At 66.4% G+C, this 19,514-nt stretch overlaps 4 protein-coding genes across 4 annotated transcripts; 2 read left to right on the forward strand and 2 right to left on the reverse strand.

Moving 5' to 3' along the window:
• Window positions 1–18: 18 nt before the first annotated feature.
• CHLRE_03g209505v5 (uncharacterized protein) lies at window positions 19–4,942 on the forward strand. The gene is made up of 6 exons (XM_001699351.2): window positions 19–200; window positions 310–468; window positions 1,311–1,597; window positions 1,755–1,889; window positions 2,396–2,504; window positions 2,922–4,942. The coding sequence occupies exons 2-6, from the start codon at window positions 388–390 to the stop codon at window positions 3,153–3,155; spliced, it is 846 nt and encodes a 281-aa protein (XP_001699403.2). The 5' UTR covers window positions 19–200; window positions 310–387; the 3' UTR covers window positions 3,156–4,942.
• A 20-nt stretch (window positions 4,943–4,962) lies between these two features.
• On the reverse strand, window positions 4,963–8,738 carry CHLRE_03g209617v5 (uncharacterized protein). Its single transcript, XM_043061568.1, has 3 exons — window positions 8,491–8,738; window positions 6,235–8,335; window positions 4,963–5,788 (listed from the first exon to the last, which is right to left on the reverse strand). Exons 1-3 carry the CDS (start codon window positions 8,553–8,555, stop codon window positions 5,384–5,386), a joined length of 2,571 nt encoding a protein of 856 aa, XP_042926697.1. The 5' UTR covers window positions 8,556–8,738; the 3' UTR covers window positions 4,963–5,383.
• Window positions 8,739–8,792: 54 nt separating this feature from the next.
• Window positions 8,793–15,628, reverse strand: CHLRE_03g209729v5 (uncharacterized protein). The gene is made up of 10 exons (XM_043061569.1): window positions 15,348–15,628; window positions 15,111–15,230; window positions 14,455–14,921; window positions 12,473–14,326; window positions 12,127–12,350; window positions 11,812–12,042; window positions 11,310–11,669; window positions 10,828–11,172; window positions 10,458–10,650; window positions 8,793–10,284 (listed from the first exon to the last, which is right to left on the reverse strand). Exons 1-10 carry the CDS (start codon window positions 15,397–15,399, stop codon window positions 9,340–9,342), a joined length of 4,791 nt encoding a protein of 1,596 aa, XP_042926698.1. The 5' UTR covers window positions 15,400–15,628; the 3' UTR covers window positions 8,793–9,339.
• Window positions 15,629–15,758: 130 nt separating this feature from the next.
• Window positions 15,759–18,747, forward strand: CHLRE_03g209841v5 (uncharacterized protein). The gene is made up of 8 exons (XM_043061570.1): window positions 15,759–15,917; window positions 16,118–16,172; window positions 16,581–16,614; window positions 16,816–16,845; window positions 17,118–17,163; window positions 17,448–17,562; window positions 17,852–17,949; window positions 18,280–18,747. The coding sequence occupies exons 1-8, from the start codon at window positions 15,831–15,833 to the stop codon at window positions 18,289–18,291; spliced, it is 477 nt and encodes a 158-aa protein (XP_042926699.1). The 5' UTR covers window positions 15,759–15,830; the 3' UTR covers window positions 18,292–18,747.
• Window positions 18,748–19,514: the final 767 nt, after the last annotated feature.

Genomic DNA, 19,514 nt, shown 5'->3' on the forward strand with positions numbered 1-19,514 from the left:
CCCGATTGCCGCACGCATCCCCATAGCGCTACATATAATACCGCTAGTACCATCGGTATTTATTTTGTATTGCTTTCCTGCTCGACTTGCATTTTCAGCTATCTACTCTGCACTTGCTGGCTACCTCTTGCTAGGGTGCTACTGGTATTTAGGGCGGCCACAGAGCCGCAGGTAGAAGTAATAAGATGGAGCGGTTCCAGGTGCGTGGGCTAGCACCGTGGGGGCGAGCACCGCGTAACGCTGGTTTCTGCGTTTAAAGTGTAAGTATGTAACAGAAACGCATGTATAAGATGATTCTTGCGCTTGCAGGTTATTCAAAGCCTGGGCTCGGGCTCCTTCGGTACCGTGCGCCTGGTCAAGGATGTTGCCGCGGAGAAACTACTGGCCATGAAAGTGCTAAATCGGCGAGATGCTAGCAAGTATGTGGAGGCTGAAATCGTGAACCACTCGCTTCTGCGCCATCCGCACGTAAGTCGTGCTCACGCTGGGTATGCGCCCGAACTGGTGCAATCTCATGCTTAGAAATATTGATCTGGTTCCGGAAGGAGGCCCCGATGGGCGTGCCAGGCCAGGACTAGCCAGCATTGCCTTGCGCTTTGGGAGGAAGCTGGGCGCTTTACGGGCCCTTGTGGCGTCAGGGCTACGGGGCGTCCCAACAGAGGAGCAGTTCTCCTTGGCGGTCGGCTTGGAACTCTTGACCAAACACGCGAGTCGTGTCGTGGGCGAAGGCGGGCGTGCCTTGTGTTGGGAGGTAGCACCGCCACTGCTATGTCTGGTGGTGTGGCGCGACGGACCCCGGCACCAGGGCAGCCCTGCCAAACCCCCGCGCCTCACATCGTGTCTGCCAGCTGATGCGGGACGGCGGTGACTGGCAGCCAGCTGCCACACCTGCAGCCTGCCGGGGAGTCCAGGAGGGAAGGGGCGTGCTGCCGCCCGCCTCCGCGTGCGGCAGCACTCGCGGACCGGCCGTGGGCAAAGCGCGACGTTGGGCGATAGCAAGCAGAGCTAGAATGCATAGTCCGGGTTGGCGGACGGCCGCCTAGCACTGTGCTGCGCATGTAGTCATAGGCGCTGTCACCCATCCCCTTGCCTGCCTGCCTGCCGCAACACCCGTACCCCACGGCCCATGTGCCCTGCACATCAAAACACACGCCCCTCTCTCTCTTTCGCGCGCGCGCACGCCCACGCTTACACATGCGTCTCCCCCCCCATCCACGCGCACACGCATCCCCAATCCCCTCCCCTGGGACCTACTTCCCTGGGCTCGGGCATGTATCCCCTCCACCTCCGCTCTCCCTCCCACCACGCAGATCGTCCACTTCCGCGAGGTGTTCCTGACGGACGAGCACCTGTGCATCGTGATGGAGTACGCCAACGGCGGCTCGCTGTTCTCCATGGTGCGGCAGCAGCGGCGGCTCAAGGAGTCCATGGCGCGCTGGTTCTTCCAGCAGCTCATCCTGGCGGTGGACTACTGCCACAAGCGCGGCGTGGCCAACCGCGACATCAAGCTGGAGAACCTGCTGCTGCACCTGGAGGAGGGGCTGCCGCACCCGCTGCTCAAGATGTGCGACTTCGGGTACAGCAAGGCCGACTTCAGGTGGGGGCGCTGGGCGGGGGGGGAGGGGTGTGTTGGGGAGGGTGGGCGGGTGGGGCGCTGTCTGGGAAAGGGGGCGAGGGCGTGCCCGGACCTCGACCTCGCACTTCCGCTTGCCCACCGCCCGGCCTTTCTTTGTCCCTGCCCCTGCCGCTGCCAGGTCCGCCGCCAAGAGCCAGGTGGGCACGCTGAGCTACATGGCGCCCGAGGTGATGAAGAGCTGCGGCGCCTACTACGACGCCAAGATCGCGGACGTGTGGAGCTGCGGCGTGGTGCTGTACGTCATGCTGTACGGGTGAGAGGGCGGGGAGGTGGAGGGGAGAGGGTGGGGGGAAGGGAGGTGGAGGGGAGAGGGTGGGTGGAGGGGAGAGGGTGGGGGGAGAGGGTGGGTGGGTAGGAGGGTGGGGGGAGAGGGAGGTGGAGGGCAGGGAGGGGGGAGGGAGAGGGAGGTTGAGGGCAGGGAGGGAGGAGGGAGGTGGAGCGCAGGGGGGGGGAGGGAAGGAGGGGAAGGGAGGTGGAGGGACGGGGGGGGAAGGGAAGTGGAGGGAAGGGGGGGAAGGGAGGTGGAGGCTGAGGATGGGACGGGATGCGGGGAACGCCCGGGGGGCGCGCGAGGTGCGGTTGTGGCTCCGGCTGGCATGCAGTCCGCCGGGGCGAACCGTCAGCTGGCAGCTGTTGTGTTCGTCAAGTGGCAGAGCGTGCAGCCGTGATGGCGTCCTACGGCCCCACCCCTTGTCATCCCGGTCACCCATGTGCCCCTCCCTCCCTCCCTCCGTGCCTGCCGGCCTCCTCGCCGCGCAGCATCTACCCGTTTGACAACCAGGGCGAGGACGCGGGTCTGAGCGAGGCGCAGAAGGTGCGCAAGATGCTGGAGCGCATGGAGAACGAGGCGTACGCGCTCAACCCGCAGGTGGGTCTGACTGGCAGCGGCTGGGGGGAAGGGAGGGGGGCAGCGGGCGGTGGTGGGAGGTAAGTGGGTGACGGGCGGGTAAAACACGTGAGGCGGGTATTGGGCTACGCGGAGGATGGGAGAGGGGCTTGGCGCGGAGGGTACACTAGGGCGAGGGCGGACCGGGGCGGCAGGTGGGTGCGGCAGGATGAGCGGGGGCGGGGGCCGTGCCTGGCAGGCAGCTGCAGCAGTGCAGCGGGGCCATGTGGCGGCACGAGGGACCCGCCGCACGACAGAGAGGCGGCAGGGGCTGCAGGGGCACCCGCACTCCTGCGGCCGCCTCTCCCTTGTCCTTCCTGACACACGCGGCCCACCCTACTGACACCAGTCATGACTGGAACTCTACACGGCTGCCTGCCCGCCCTGGAACACGTGCAGGTGCCGGTGACGGAGGAGTGCATCGACATGCTGCGCGGCCTGCTCAAGCCGGCGCCCGAGTCGCGCTTCACCATTGACAAGATCATGGAGCACCCCTGGTTCAACAAGAAGCTGCCGCCGCAGGCCCGCGAGATGAACGTGTACTACCTCAACCTGCCGGTGCCGCCCGAGTACCAGCGACCCGAGCAGATCAAGTCGCTGCTGGAGGAGGCGCGCGCGGTGGGCGGCCGGTGAGGCGGCGGAGGAGGAGGCGGAGGCGGAGCCGGTGAGGCGGCAAGTGCAGGCACGAGGCATCAGGCGGAGGCGGAGCCGGCCGTGGAAGGGGCTGCGGATGGCGCTGGTGAAGCAGGAGAGCAGGAGGAGGAGCAGCGGTGGGGTCCGAGATGCAGGCGGTGGGGTCCGAGATGCAGGGGCTCCAGGACCCAGGAGGTGTGGCTTGAGGGAGCGGCGGCCGGCGGGGGGCGTGCATGGCGGGGGGCAGCACGTGGGGGCGCATGGCGTCACTCAGCCCCCACTACTACTAGCAACATGATTCACACAACAATAAGGGGGAGGGTGATGCGCTGTGGTGTTGACAGCGGTGCTGTCCTCAGCCGGCAGTGTGCCGGGACGGAGCCGTGCATAGGGCCGGTCGCGGGGCCTGCCGGAGCCAGGGGTGTCTGCAGATTCTGAGCGCGTACGGGGGACCAGGGATGAGCCAAAGCTGCGAGTGGACTCCCGCTGTGCCGTGGAGCTGGACGGCAGCGTGTGCCTGCAATGTGTGTGTTTGTGGGGGGTGCGGGATTTGTACGGTACACTTGGTTGGTGGGGGGAACGCCTGAGGCACGTGGTGGGTGACATGCACGACACGGCGACATTTACGGGGGCCGCAATGGTGTTTGCGTGTGTACATTTGTGTTGTTGGTAGTGCTGGTCTACTACTGCAGTGCGCAACGGTTGCAATAAAAGCATGTTCGTGTGTTTTTGGAGTCAGTGTGTGTGTGTGTGCTCGCGTGACGTTGCTGCAGCTTTCGGGAATGAAGCAAAGCCGATGCTAGCCTGCAGCAGGTGTCAAAGGCCGGTCGTCAGGAAACCATAATCCCATCGAGACATACGGCGTGTGTATCTGCATGCGCGTACGTGTGCGTGTGTGTAGGTGGGTTGCAGTGCTCAGGTTGCCCTTGCCGGGTATGGCTTGGCAGGCGGGTGCCTTATGTGCGCTGCCTGCGCGACCTTGGCCCTGTGAGCTTGGTATGGCGGGGGGCTTGATTCCACCAGTCCCAGTCCGGGGGAACTTGAGTCGACGTTTGCGCAGGGAATTGCAGCGGCAACCACGCTCGATTGCGCTGATCGGAGGATTGTGGCGTCGACGGTACGGGGAGTGGAAAGAATTTAGTATTGGGTGAAAGAAAGGTGCGGTGAGATTGCCAAGATTGATGGCTCAAACATTTTTTGTGCAAGGCCCCCAACATAGAGGCGTGTGCAATTTGCGTGTGCTTAGTAGGCGCCCGCGTCAAGGTGGCTGGGTTGATAACGACCCGGGAGGGGAGGGCTCAGCCCTTTTCCTGCCTCCCTAAGGCAGCCACCTCCTTGTTTGTGCAACGGCTGGCGGCCAGACGGTCTCTTGTTGGTGATGTAGCAACTGTGAGCACGGGGTGACAAAACGATCGCGGCGGTTAAAACCAATTCAATATACATGTACTTGCACGGATAATTGACAGCGTTGGGTACCGTGTGTGTGTGTGTGCCCTTACGAAAGCACACGGGGAAGGGGTCGACCATGTAGGTGTTAAGATAGCCCTAAGGAGGGGAAGGTTGACAGCGTGCGTGCGTGGTGGGCAATTCGAATGACCCGGCTGTTGCTGTTGAAGGCGCGAGGGACTCGCACCGCTGCACGGTATGCGGAGGCTGCTGCTGCTGCTTGTGCTGCTTATGCGGTTGAGGGCAGCCGAATAATGTAGCGAGTCAGGAGCATGGAGATGCGCGTGGAGGGGCGGCAGGTGGACGTGTGCTCAGTCCCACCCCTGTAACCAGAAGTATGCCAGGCGCCGTGCGTAGGTCCATACCTTGCGACGGATGCCCCAATCCAAGACAACCCAGCCGCGCACTCCTGCCCTGCCGTTGCAAATTGTTTGCCATCTGCTGGGGTTTGGGAATCAGCTGCACCCTACGGGACTTCACCAACCTGCCATACACCTGTCCCATCGCACATCCAAGACAAATGCAGCGGGCACTTCACGCCCCACTTGGCCGTACCCGGTCTGCCCTGGTCTGCCTGTACACACGCCGTACTGCGATACTCCGTGCAGTCCTCAAAATCCTGTTCCCTTACGGGATTGGTTCAACGTTAACCTCAGCCTCCTCTCAGCGGGGCCTCGGTACCTCGACAGTTCCTCTCCTCTCCTCTTCCGCACCTCTCCTCTGTGCTCCGCTCCGCTCCGCTCCTCTTCCGCCCCTCTCCTCATCGTAAAAGTCCTCGCCGCTCACTCCAGCTGCACCAGGGCTTGCGGCTGCGGCCCCAGCACCAGCTCCAGCCGCCGCTGCACCCACTGCACCACGCGCTCCTCGTACATCCCCCGTACCACTACCACCTGCTGCTGCCACTGTTCCTCCCCCGACCCCTCCGCCGCCTCCCGCCTGCTCCTCCCCAGGCCTACGCGCAGCACCACACGCGAAAGGCCCGGTGCCAGCGCCAGCCCCAGCGCCAGTAGCGTGGACCGCAGCGCATGCAGCCGCCCGCCACCGCTGCCGCCGCCGCCATTACTGATGGGGGCGCCGCCGACCCAGCCGCGCTGCAGGCCCAGGGTGAGCGAGGCCAGGCGGCGGCTGCGGCACAACGGCAGCAGCGCACGTGGGTGGAAGCGGCAGTTGCCGTCCAGAACCAGGTCCTGTGGAGGAGGGGGCAGCGGGTGGGCGGGTGAGCGGCAGCGTGTGGGGACGAGGGAGGAGAGGTGCTGGTTGCATGCACATGTATGTAAGTGTGTGGTGTGTGTGCTGCGGTGCTGGAGTACAGCTCACATGGCAACAGCCCACTTCTTACGCGTGGGTGTGAACGCCAGTACGGCAGTCCCATGCGCCGCGCCCCAGTCTTTCGCTCCCGCGCAAGAGCGGCAGCGGGACACGTGCCCCGCGCCCACTGTACCTATCCACATCCCTCACTGCACCACCCCACACGCTTATCTGCACGATCCGCACCATCCGCACCCGCCACCAAGGCTCATCCGCACGATCCGCACCCCCCGCAACCCCCACATCTGCCTGTGCTCTGCTCGTTTTCGTGGTTTTGGTTCAGTTTGGGCTGGTCTTTACAACCCCCACCCCCACCACGGCTCACCCGCACCACGCCGTCCAGGTGCTGCGCAATGGCGCCCAGGTCGCGGCCGCTCAGCGCCAGCCCCCGCAGCTCCAGCCGCACAGGCCGCAGCGCCGCCAGCTCCACCAGCCAGCCCGCGTGGCTGGGCGCCGGCGGCAGCCACACACCGCCGGCGCCAGCCGGCGGCGGCGCAGCCGCCAGAGACTCCGGCACGGGGCGGAGTGCCAGACACACGCCCGGGTTCCCCAGGCTCGGCAGCTCTCCCACCAGCTCCTGTCCCGCCGTGTCCAGGACAAAGACCTCAGCGGCATAGCCGAAGTCCTCACCACCCGACACGCCCCCATCCGCAAAGTCCGCATCCTCCGCCTCCACCTCGCCGCCCGCAGGCATCTCCTGCCCCGCCTCAACCGCCGCCAGCCCCGCCGCCGCATCGCGGTCGTCGCGCGCCGCCTCCGCGCCCTCCACCACACGCCGCAGCGCCGGCAGCGGCTCATACGCCACCACCAGGTGCCGGCGCACGTGCCTCGCGAAGCGGCCGTGTGCCGCCAGCTGCCTAGCGGCCTGGCGGAGCGCCAGCTCGCCTGCCGGCGTCAAGCGGCCCCACGCGTCTGCCAGGCGGCGGCCGGGGATGCCCAGCCTCAGCCCGCAGCCGTCCGCCAGCTCGGGGAGGTCGACACCAAAGGTGGGCAGCTCGAACTCAAGCGCCGGCCTCGGCATGGGCTTGGGCTTGGGGTCAGGGGGCCAGGTGCTGCCAGCCCCAGCCGGTACCGGTGTCACAGCCGGCTGCAGCACAGCGAGCTCGTCGACGTCGATGTGCGCGGCGCTGACGCCGTGCAGCACGGCGGCGGCGGTGGCATCGCCCGGGGCATTGAGGGTCAGCACAAGCTCGGACAGGTTGGGCGGCAGGCGCGCGCGCGGCAGCGCCGTCACGTCGGCCGGCTCCGGCGGCGCCAGCTGCTGCTCTATTTGCATCGCCTGCAGTAGCTGCAGCGGCTGCGGCGCCGCCGGCACCAGCGCCGCCGCCAGTGCCACCGCCAGCCCTGGCTCCACTCCGCCGCCGGGCGCGGCCTGCTCTGCCACCGCCACCGCCGCGCCGTCGGCCTGTGCCGCGCCCACCGCCGCCGCCTCCACCTCCTCCAGCAGCTCGCTCCAGCCCGCGGCGCGGTCTGCCACGGCGGCCGCGAACGTCAGCCGCCGCGCCGTCAGGTACGTCAGCGCTCCCAGCTTCGCAAACGCCGGCGCCTCCGCTGCCTCCGCCGCCGCCGCCGCCGCCGCAGCCGGCCTCGGCTCCTCCAGCTCCATGCATAGGTCTAACCCGGAGAGCTTCAGCTCCTGCAGCTGGTGCAGCCCGGCAAAGGCCGCGCTGTCGACCACGGCATCACCATCATCAGCTGCAGCCACCAGGCCACCAGCGGGGCCGCCCACGCGCACGTGCACGCGCGGCTCGCGCCGCTCGATGACCAGGCTTGTGAGGCGCGTCAGCGGCGGCACCAGCGCGCGCACGCAGGCGGCGGTGATGACGTCGGCAGTGACGGCTAGCTCCCGCAGCTGCGTCAGCCGCCTCAGCTGCTCCGCCAGCGGCACCAGGCCTGCCAGGCGGCTGCTGCCGGCGGTGGGCGGGACGGTGCGGACCGGCGGCGTCATTAGCGTCACGTCGAGGGTGTGGAGCCGGCGGCAGAGGGCCAGCGTGTCAATGACGGCCGGCGGCGGCGCCGGGTCGTGCGGTGAGGGCGGCGAGTACGGCACCACCAGGGCCAGCTGCAGGCTGAGCGGCTGCTGCTGCTGCTGCTGCTGCGGCTCAGCAGCTGTGCCGCTGTCATCAGTCGCCGAGGCTGCCACGGCGGGTCCTGTAGCCGGAGCCAGCGGCGCCGCCGGGGGCGGCGGTAGTTGCAGCAGGCATTCGAGGCCCTGTGCCACAACGCTGCTGGACAGGCCGAAGACACCGTCGAGGTAGAGGTGGGACAGTGAGGGCAGTGCGGAGCGCGCCGCCGCCGCCACGGCGGGCGACAGCAGGTGCGCCGGGATGCGCAGTGAGTGGCGGCGTGGGTGACGCAGCATGTGCGGCTGGTGCGCGGCGTCGCCGGCGGCCGTGGCGGGGGCCAACATGCGTAAGAGGCTCACACTGTGGAGGTGATTGGGGGACGGGGCATGTGCACATCAGCATCAGTAGTACTGCAACAGGGAAGCGGGGGAGAGTTGGGGTGTGTGGTAGGGTCCGTGCAACACAGCGCAACAGGCACTTCCAATCAGGTTGCTTTGGCGCAACCTAGGACTTACGCGTTGCGCCGCCGGTCATCCAGCGAGCCGTAGCGGAGGTCGATGTAGATATGTGCTGGGCGCATGCCTCGAGAAAGCAGCCCACCGACCGCGGCTGCAACATCCTCGAGGGCGACAGGCGAGCCATCGGCTAAGCTGTCGGCTAAGCGCAGCTTGTCGCTGCTCTTGTCATGGGCGACGCGCGCGGCTTTGTTTAGTAGGCGCAGCTTCTTGCGCTCGCGATATTGCATCGCAAACTTGTCAGGGTCTGAAACCAACATCTGCGCAACGGCATCACTGGCTGGAGCGTCTGGCTGCCAGAGACCTTTCTTAGCGGCATTTACCATTATGGCCACATATAATGTTATTTCGTCGCGTACGTGATGGATTTGCCAAAGTGTCAACCTTTCTAGGGCCGAGCCGTTGATCTGGTGCTAGCCCGCCAAAAAACCCATCCTGCAAACCTCAGCCGATTGGCTGACAATTGATATTATTATCTTATTGTCCTATTTGTTAAGCATTGATATAGAGCTGCATGAAAGATGACACCAACCCATCAACCCGCTTCCACGCCCCTGATTGGCCCCCCTTAGCGTCCCTTAGTAATGCAGCCATACTTCTTCCTCTGTCAGTAGAAATTAGTAGGGCGCTTCAAGATGCGCAGCATTACTACTGCACAGGGCAGAGCGTTCGATCTAGAGTTCAAATGCTGCCAGTACGATCCGTCCAAGGGGGTTCAGGCTTCAGGCACACTTGCTGCCCAAGGTCAATCGGTCCCGCCAGCTCCTGTTTCCATCGCACGCGCCTACGCCCACACGCTGCAGACGCTCCTCATCCTGCACCCGGTATCCAATATGCTTTCGGTGGCCACTACACTGCCGCAGGCGCCCGAGCTCGCGTCTCCTTTGCCTGCAACCACTCCGCATACTGCCTCGCAAGCAGCAGCCCCGCACCCCAGCTGCTGTGACCGCTGGCCCCCACGCCGCCGCCGCCGCATCCGCCCCCGCTCGAAGCCAGCGCTCCATCCCGCGCACCTGGCCCCGGCGGCCCGCCACAGCTTTCCTGCGGCTGCGGCCTGCCCTGCAGCTCTGCGGCCGCACCCGGGACCACTCCAACCGCGCTGCTGCCGCCTCCTCCGCTTCCGGCGCCAAAGCCGCCTCCACTGCTGCCCACGCCCACGCCTAGCCGCCGCCGCGCCTGGTCCAGTCGGGTATGGTCGGCGTGCCCGCGGGTGCGGAACGTCACAGGCAGCGCCAGCAGCTGCGCCGGCGTGAGGCGAGTCATCTTGTCAAACAGGGCGGCCTCCACCTGAACAGGAAGACCGCTGCCACTAGAGGTGTTGTTGTTAGTGGTGGTGGTGGTGGTGCTGCCTTCACTGCGGCTGCCTCCGGCTGCTATAGCCCTAGCACTCGCGCTCAGCGACGGCTGTCTTTCGCTGCCGCCCCGCCGCCACCCACCATTCTCTTCCTCCTCCTCCTCCCCCTCCTCCTCCTCGGCAGGACGGCAGCAGCGCCCAAACGCCGTCAGCACCGCCAGCGCCGCGACCGGCTGCGTGCGCTGGCGCAGGACGTCAAACAGCCAGGCCCGCAGCTGGGCTGGCAGCGTGGCTGGCACATCCCCCCGCTGCTTCTCCTCCCCCTCATCCTGCTCCTCGCCCTCCCCAGCCAGGGCCTGCGTCTGGGCCTGTCGGGCGCGCTTGCTGGCGGGCGGCGACATGCTGTGCGGCTGTGATTGCAGCTGCTGCTGCAAGGAGGACAGGGCCTGGTTGCGTTGTGCCGCCCGCTGCTGCAAGCGCTGCTGCTCAACGTCCAGGTCCTGTACGGCGCATCACACACAGGAGCCAGGAGAGAATGTGAGTAGGATGTTTGCCTGAGGTCTGGAGCGCGGCAGTGCTGCGTGACATTGGTATATAATGCCGGACAAATCCGTCATTACGGTCTTGGCGAGTATGGAGGGCTAAGCGCAAGTGCGCCCGAGGGCGGCTTCACCTGCAGCTCCGCCAGCAGGAGCAGCAGCTGCCGCAGCTCCTCAGCCACAGGCGCCGCGGGTGGCGGGGCGGTGGCCGCACCGCCAGCCGCACCGCTGCCGCTGCCGCCTCCGGCACCACCCCGCATCAGCGCGGCCGCCAGCCGCCGCTCCCACCAGCGCATTGCTGTGAACAGCAGTGGCATCACCTCAAACCTGATCGATAGCACGGCAGTAGGACCAGGGGAACAGCAGGACAGGGAGGGCGTGCAGTTGGGGGATGGGTGTATGGAGGGTCAAGTGGCAGGCAAGCCAGCAGATGTACATTCAAGCATGTAATTTGGGCCACAAAACAAAGTGAGTGCGTCGAGAGCACCGGGGCCTCACACATACCGGCAGGCGAACAACGCCACAGTACGGCCCTCCTGCGGGCCGCCGCCCCCGCAGCCAGTCGGCTGTAGCAGCAGTAGCTGCCCCGCCACCCGCACACAGCCGTGCTGGAGGTCTCTGAACAGCGCACTGCTACAGCCACTGCTGCTGCAGCTCCTGCCGCCGCCATTGCTACTGTCATTGCTACTGCTGCCGCCGGCCGCTTCATATGCCTCCGCCACGGCTGCCGCCGCGCGGGCTGCCTCCATGATCGCAAACATGTTGTCCGCTGTTAGCTCCTTGCTGCTACTGCCGCTGCTGGTGGTACTGGCGGCATTGCCACCGCTGGCGGCTGTGGCGCTGGCAGACCTGCAGCGCAGGTGCAGCGGAGCAGGCAAGGGCACCGCCAGCACCAGGGCGTAAGCACCGGGGCTCTCGTATACACTAGCACACGCACGGGCGTTGCAGCTCATCCCCGCTCATCCTGGCTCGATCCGCACGCTCACCTCTCCAGCCGCCGCCTCCACCCTTCCGCAAGCTGCCGCATGGGCCTGAGCGCCGACCAGCCCGACCCGACGGCGGCGCCGCCAGCAGCTGCTGCTTCAAGAACGCAAGGAGCGGCGCTAGTCGCCCCACCGCCTTGCCCAGTTGCTGTTGCGGCGGCTGACGCTACTGCCGCCGCTCTAGCAGCGGTCCCAGCAGCAGCTGCAGCCGCCACAGCTTCGTCGTCGGCCGCCGCCTGCCGCGCCTGCTCCCACAGCGACAGCGCCGCCGGCAGCTGCTGCAGCGGCAGCAGGGGGCCGCGCCGCACCACCGCGCGCACACACTCGTGCTGCAGCGCAGCCAGCTCCCAGCAGCGCGCCAGGCTGCGTGCATTGGGGTTTGACGTTACTGGGCTGCATGCATTGAGAGTAAGGCGAACTATGCATGCGTGCGTGTGCAGGCAATGGTGATGCAGACGGAGCGACACACTGCGCGCTGCTCACTCCCAATGCGCAGTCCACTCACTCGAACAGCTGCCCGATGAAGGCCGCGTCCCACTCCGGCCGCACGGCACTGCGGCCCATCACCCACGCCGCCGCCGCCGCCACCACCAGCGGCTCGTGACCCGGCAGCGACATGCCAACAGGCGCGGGGGCGCGCGGGCGCTTGGTGCCACCTGGCGACAACGACAGCTCGCCGCCACGACCGCCACCGAAGCCTTCATCGTCCTCGTCATCTAGCGTCCCAAGAAAGAAGCTGCGGGTAATTCGTGAAAACGGTAAGTGCCAAACTGTTAGCCTGCTACTAACACTGTTAAGAGCGCTAAACAGCAGCACTCACTCGTCGAACAGGCTGCTTCGTGAGTACAGCGCCAGAGCCGCCGCCAGCACGGGACAGGGCTTGCCGCCGGCGTGCGCGTCCGGGTGCGCAAAGTGCACCTCGCGCGGCGCCGCCGCCCGCAGCCGCTCCGCCAGCACACGCCGGCAGCGGGCCGCAGCCAGGTCATCAGAGCCGGGCCGCTGCTGCGCACCGCCGCCGCCACCGTAGCCTCCGCTCGGAGGCGCCTGGCAAGAGTGAAGCATTGTTAACATGCTTGAAAACCAAACACGGTAGCCTGAAGATCTTTTGTGACGGCAAGCGGCATTCCTGTGCATGCCCTTATGCAACCTCGGCACCCCCAACTCACCAGCGGCGGCAGCGCCACCTGCACCCGCGCCTCCACACCCCGCCGCGCGTCCCGCACACCGCCCACCAGCACCACTGTGCCGCCGCTCGCCGCGCCCAGCGCCCCACGCGCCGCGTGCAGTCGCTGAGCTCCCGCCACCGGCACCCGCTCCCACCATCCCCCACCACCACTGAAGTCGCCGCTGCAGCCGTCGCCGCCGCCACTGCCAGGCTCCTTGGCTGCAGCCACTGCCGCAGCCGCCGCCCGGAGGTCCAATCGGAAGATGGCCGGCTCGAAAGGGGCGCCGGCATGACTCAGCTGTCTGCTGCCGTACACGTAAAAGTAAGGCAGTACGTCATCCGCCATTACCGCCGCGTCATCGTCGTACACGGGCACGTCACCGCCACTGACGCTACAGCCGCCGCCGGCGTTGCTACCGCTATTGCTTGTGTTGGCGCTGCTGCTGTTTCTGATGCACTGCAGCTCCGGCGGCTCTTGCAGCAGCTGGCACAGTCCCGTACGCGTGTCAATGCGGTGCAGCAGCCAGCGGTGGCAGGCGGGCGAGGGCGGCGCCGCCGGGCCGCGGAGGGCGGGGTGGCGGCCGGCGGCCGCTGCCGCCTTGAGGTGCTGCGGATGGTGGTGCGGTGCACCGGGCACCGGGCGCGAGGTGGTGGACAGCACATACAGGGCGCCGTCGTGCACACGCACAGCTAGCGTCCTCAGCGGGTCAGGAAAGGGCGGCGCCGTCGCCGCCGCCGCGCCGTCTCGCCTTGAGGCGGCGCCCGCCATGGTGCTGCTGCTGCACCTGCCAGTGTCGCCGGTGCTACTGCCACTCGCTGCCGCCACCAGCGGCAGGCGGTGCCACGTCACCTGCTCCACCACCGCCTCACCGCCGACGTACGCGGCATCCCGCCACGCCGGCACGCCACCGCTGCTTCCCTTGCAGCCACCTCCCTCGCCACCGCCACCGCCGCCTCCACCTGCCCCTGCCTCAAGCACATTCCCACCAGCGGCACAAGCCGCCCCTGCTCCTGCTGCCCCTCCTCCCGCTGCCGCTCCACCACCACCGCCACTGTCTCCATCTGACCGACCCGAGCTAGGCAGCTGCGCCCAGTAGCAACACGGCTCCGAATCAGCCGGCCGCCGCTCTGGCGGCGCCGCCGCCACATCTAAATCCGCAGCGCCGCCGTACGCCCCGGAGCCCCAAATGGAGGGGCTGGCGGTGCTGACGTGGCGCCAGCCGCCGTACATCCACAGGCGGCACGTGCGGCTGTCCACAGCCATGTGGTGACCCGCACGTGCCGACGGTGGCGCGCACGGCCGGGACGCGCCGCAACCGGCAGCCGCCGCCGCTGCCGCCGCTGCCAGCTGCCGCTGTTGGTCTGTCCCCTGCGCCGACTGCGCTGCACCTGGCGCGGCTGCTCCTGGCGCGGCACCCGCGGCGGACCCAGGCGGCTGCCGCCACACGTCTGCACCCTGAGCCTGACCGGCGCCTCCGCCGCCAGCCGCCAAGGCTGCACCTGCCTGCGCCGGCGCGGGTGCGCCGCCCACCGCCTCCCACCAGTTCCGCGGCGCCCCAGCCAGGCCAAATCCAGATCCAAATCCAGCCCCAGCCCCTTCTCCTCCTTCTCCCCCGCCACCCTCGCCGTACTCCGACCCGTCCGGCATCAGCTGCCGTACGACAGTACGACGCACGACCCGGTGCTCCCCCGGCAGGGGCCGCATGGGGTCGGGCTGCAGGACCAGTGCCCGCAGGTCTGACGTGGCGGCGCCAGGGCTGGCGGCGGCAATGGCGGCCAGGCCGCCGCTGCCGTCCGCGGGCGTGAACCCGCCGTGGATGAGCACACAGGCGCCGTACGTGGCAACGGCGCAGCCCTGCATTATTTCCATCGCCAGGAAAGAAGCATTATCAGGGCGATTGGGCGACGACAGCGGAACCGCTTGCAATCCACACGCCAAGACACGGCATGCTCGATGCGCCCAATAGAAAGCTCCAGCCGCACCTCGAGGGCCGGCAGCGGCGCCCCGCGGACCGCCAGCCGGCCAGCGGGCTGGTCCCAGGCCACCGGGCCGCCTCCCAACTCCATACCGCCCATGGTGTCGGCATCATAGTGCGCCGCCGCGACACCCCCTGCCCCCGCCGCGGCACCACCCGCGCCGCCGCCCGCAGCCCCACCACCGCCGCCGCCCTTGTGCGGCTCGGTCGGCCGCTGCAGCAGCCGCACCGCGCCCCTAAGCGGCCGCAGCTCCGTGCCGCCGCCGTGCATGCGGCTCTGGTCGGGGAGCTGGGAGGGGTGGCGCTCCTCTGTGTTGGTGCCCGTGTCGGCAGCGCGCAGCACGCGGGGCGCAGCGGTGCCAGAGTCGGCGGCAGAGCGGCCGCGCGGCAGGCCGGGGCTGGGTGAGGGCGTGCCTGCGGCGCGGCCGCCGATGACTAGCAGCGTGCGGTGGCGGTAGATGACCAGGCGACCGCCTGGAAGGAGCGAAGGGAGTTAGCGATGAGATGGTGGAAATGGAACTTAGGGCCACGGACGGTCTACCGTACGGACACGGGCACGGGCGCGGGCGTCCGAGGGAGCCGTGAGGCGTGGGCCAGGTTGCAGGTGCTTTGGTAAGGGGTGTGTGCGCTGGCGCTTGCTATGGCACAGGGTGGGCCTCTTACCTGCAAGTGCTAGATCGCAGGTATGGCCACTCTGTAGGGTCACGGCCGGCGGCGTGGCCTCGCAGCAGGCGGCGTGCAGCCAGGCGCGATAGCGGCCCGACTCGTCGCCGCTGCTGCCCCCTGCAAGGAGGACCGTGATTTGTGCAGTTGGTGTTAGGGCAGCGGCGGGCCCACTGGTGGCCCCTGCTCACTCCAAGGGCATGCCAAGGCGCTTGATGTTTTGTGTTATATCGCAACGTACGGTGGCTCGCGGATGCTCTGTAGCAGCGCCGCACGTAGTCGCGCACATGCTCCGGCAGGGATGTCCAAGCTGCGTTGCTCAGAAGCCCCTCGAGGGCTCTGTCCGCATGGAAACCAGAGCTCAAAATTGAATCCATCTAATGTTTTTCAGGGAGGCGTCATGACAGTAGCCATTATTATGCAAGGAAGGATTGGCAAGTCGGAGCAGCTGTCTCCTCCTGTCCGTGCCCCGAAGGCACTGTCCATAGTCCTGCAGGTTGGTAATCCAAATGCTCAATTTGAGCACTTTTAAGAGATAACAAGAGTATCACAGTTCCCCATCGCGGAGACCGTGGATCCAGCGGGTGCGGGTGTCCGAGAACCTCACAGCAGACCTCATAATTCTTTGGTGCATTTGTCTTTAAGCAACATTTGTCCTTAAGCGACTATCTGATCGCTTCGCTCTGGCCAGCGCCTGCAAGTAGACTCAATTCGTGAACCATGCAGACCCAGATGCGCGCCAGCCGACAGGCATTCAGCGGGCTAACCAAGCCCAAGGTCATGCCACCCCGTTTGGTGAAGACCCAAGTGAGATTGCTTCCCGACCCACGCACGCGCTGGCCACAAGGGGATTTTCAATTGGCCTACAGTATTGAGTTGAACACAAGTATCGGAGTTTATACCAAAGCTCGGAGATCTAGCAGGCTCGCGTCGACGAGTTCCGCCCATCCATCAGCCACCTTGCCAACTTGTTCGCTGAGCTGCGATTGTCGCTATTGTGGCTGCAGGCGTACGTGGAGGCTTCGACTAGCTACGCTGTGCTGCAGCAGGCTGTCGCTTACGGTGCGCGGCATAGGCGGGGGCCGGCAGGGTGTTGCGAGAGGCCGGTGTGGCTGGTGCCGCATGTGCCGCAGCCCGCGGCGTGGTAGCGGAGTACTGGGGCATTCTCGGTTGCCGTGCCGAGTCCCTTGAACGAGAACGCGGGGTAACAAGTGATAGCGCACTCTCGGCGCCAGATGCTGCCACCACCGTCTCGCCCCATACCTACCCACACCGGCACAGCGCACGCCTGCTCTGGAACCTTAATTGGGCTACCACGTTGCAAGGGCGCTTGGGCGGACCAGCAACCCCGCGCTCACCCATACGTTTGCCCGCCGTACCTGTAGTGAATTCCTCCAGCAACCCCGCGCTCACCCATACGTTTGCCCGCCGTACCTGTAGTGAATTCCTCTTTGTTGTGTTGCCCTGCAGCTGTGGTGCTGGGAGCCGAGGGCCTGTACACGCGGTGAGCTGCGGTGCCGGGCATCCGGGTTTCAGGCGATCCACCTTCCAGTACTGTCTCGACGGGGACTTATCCCGTACCTAGTTGTACCCAGCTGCCAAAACCTTCAAGGGCTCTCCTTCGAGCTGCATGCGAGATGTTGCATGACTGTGTACCACGCCGTTGCTCACCTGGTATGTGCACATGCGCTGTGCGTGTCTGCAGGTCTCAACTGCCGGAGGGCGCTGCCGGCCGGTGGGTTACGCAGCTATGGGCGCACACGGGACTCGGCGCCTGCGGGCAAACAGGTTCATTAGTATTGGGGCTTACCCGTAAACCTAGTCGGAAAGGTGGTGACGCAGATCGGCGCGCAGATATGCACGTGGGTGCCAGCATGGTGACGTGTGTTGTGTGGGTGTTCGGTAGCTACGGTCCCCAGCTCCGTATCAGTTCTTGCCGCCTGATCGAATGACTGATGTGCACTCAGTCGTACATTGCTTGACACGCATGTGTGTGCATGTCCACAGGCCGGAGGTGTTGCCGGTCGCTGCGGGTGTGGGCACCACTGCCCTGGTGCGTGTTTCCGCGGCTGGGTGCGCATGGTGGCCACGCTTGCAGCCGCGGGACCAACACATCACGTACACCGCACCAGTCCACAGCAGCCATCTGCCCTCCACAACATGCACCGCCTGCAACCCCCGTGCACACCCCGAACCCGAATCCCAGTGCCGCCCCTAAACCCTCAGCCTCCTCACCATGCACTTGAGACTTGACGCTCTCGCACCACTGCCTGCCTCCCACCTCCTCACTCCGCCTCCTCGCTCCGCCGCCTCACCCACTGCCTCCCCCCCCCTCAGGCCTGCGCGCTGGTGTCGCTCAACAACGACGCGCTGTACACGCCCGCCTTCATCGTGGGGCTGCTGTCCAGCGGCGCCATGCTGGCCTACTGCGTCAAGCGCACACTGGACACCAGTGCGTGGCGGGGGGCGGCGGGAGAGGGCAGGGGGGAAGAGGAGGGCAGGGGAGGGGAGGGCACGGTGGGACAGGCGCAGGGGTGGTGGGGCCGCGGGAGCGGGACGGAGAGGAGAGTGCGCCGGGGCTCCGTGTGCAACGGGTTTGTCCTCACCTTCCTCGTGCGCCCCCCCCCCGCCCACCTTTCAGCATCTCCGCATCCCCCTCTCCCCATCCTGTTTTCTTTCAACCTTGAAACTCCCTTCACCTCCCCCTTTACCACCGCCACCACGACCACCGCCCGCAACAGAGCAAGACGACAGCGACTGGCCCGGCCCCAAGGCCTGGCCCGCCACCATGGGCCTCATCTCCTTCTTCGCGCTCAACGTCTTCATCCAGGCGCTGCGGGTGAGGCACCTGCGGGGGTTGGGGGTGGGAGGCGTGGGCGGTCGCCGGCCATGGCGAGTGGGAACTACTTCCTAGTACTAGGGAAGGGGGTTCGGGAGTTGGGAGTTGGGAGGGACGACTGTCGGGCAGGGTGGCATGAGGGCGCTACGGTTTGACAGGCGAAATGGGGCGTGCTGGCAACAAGGAGGGGTAAGGCACGGCTGGGGCTGGGGTGCTGTTTCGGTGAGCTGGTTGCCTTCGCCGGTTCAGCATGGCGCTGCTCTCCGCTCTTGTGCAGCTGGTAGGGAGCTCCTGACCGCCTCACTTCCCTTCACGTGTCGCTAATCGCAGGCGGAGCTGTAAGCTGGAGGGACGTGTAGCTGCGACAGTACGACGGACAAGCGGGCGTGCGGGCACGGTGGCGGAGGCCTTTGGTGGGCTCCCTATGCTGGAGAGTGCCGCACCTTGAAGTTGTCAGGGGGGAAGCCCGCTTGAGCTGGCTTTGTTTCGGACGGAGGTTTGGACGGATGGCGGTTTTGGCGTGTGTGGTGCGCGCTCCACGGTTTCGGGCTGTCCTGACTAGGAAGAGACGCGGCATGCATGCGCAGAGGGAGACCGGGCGGCGTTGTGGTGCCAACATGATGGCCGAGGTCCGGCAGGGTGCCAAGGCAGGGGCGCCCCGGCCAATGCCTGAAGCCGCTGTGTTGCGGATAGGTGTGCCCTAGGTGTCGTGGGCACTGCCGTACGGCAGGGTTGCTGCACGGGGCTCTTGCGAGTTGGGCGGCCCTCCAGAGCCCTTGTGTGGTTGACACATATCTGGTTCTCGTCTCTCAGCGCAGCGCAGTCTTTCCTTTCCTCTACTACTTTTGACCAGCCTTGCCAGGGAATTTGGTGCCCGGGATGTATCTCCGGGTGTATCCCTGTGTCGTATCAGGCGACACGCGCTTTCATGCACCCCGACCTCACCAATAGGGTGCACAGCAGCACAGCTAGTTGGCATGTGGCCTTCCAGTCACCAGGAGCTGGCCACGCAAGCCACGCTGACCTGGGCTATGCACACAAAACGCCCCAGGCCCCAGCGGCTTCAGCTTGCATGGCCGCAGCGCACACCGCACCTGCCCACTAGCAGCCAGTGGTCCACGCCGCCACGCTGCCAGCTCCTGCTGTGCTTGCTGTGCTGCGGGCACAGGCGCTGCAGCCGATGCAGGCGCCAGGCGGCGACCATGCGCCAACCGCCAAAGGCGGGAATCTGCCCCTCAGTGCCAGGACTGCGCACATAGCAGAATGCTCACGCCTTTCGTCCGAGCTGAGGCTCATGAAGTTGATACCCCCCGCCTACCGCAGCTGGATCATCCAGCGCCACGGCCGTGCGCTCGCGCGAGTGACTCTCAGTGCAGCCTCGAGCATGCGCGGCATCACTGGCAGCACAGGCGGCTCGCCAGCCCACAGTCGCCACCCCTCGAGCCATGCAGAGTGCGGACCCGTGCGTGCGCACCTGCAGCTCGGGGCACCGCCCATCGCGTACCAGTGTTATGAGTGCAATGGGACCGAGTAAGGGGCAGGGTGCCGCAGTACTGGCATTGTGA

This window comes from Chlamydomonas reinhardtii, chromosome 3 (genome assembly GCF_000002595.2).
Source record: "Chlamydomonas reinhardtii strain CC-503 cw92 mt+ chromosome 3, whole genome shotgun sequence".
NCBI lineage: Eukaryota > Viridiplantae > Chlorophyta > Chlorophyceae > Chlamydomonadales > Chlamydomonadaceae > Chlamydomonas > Chlamydomonas reinhardtii.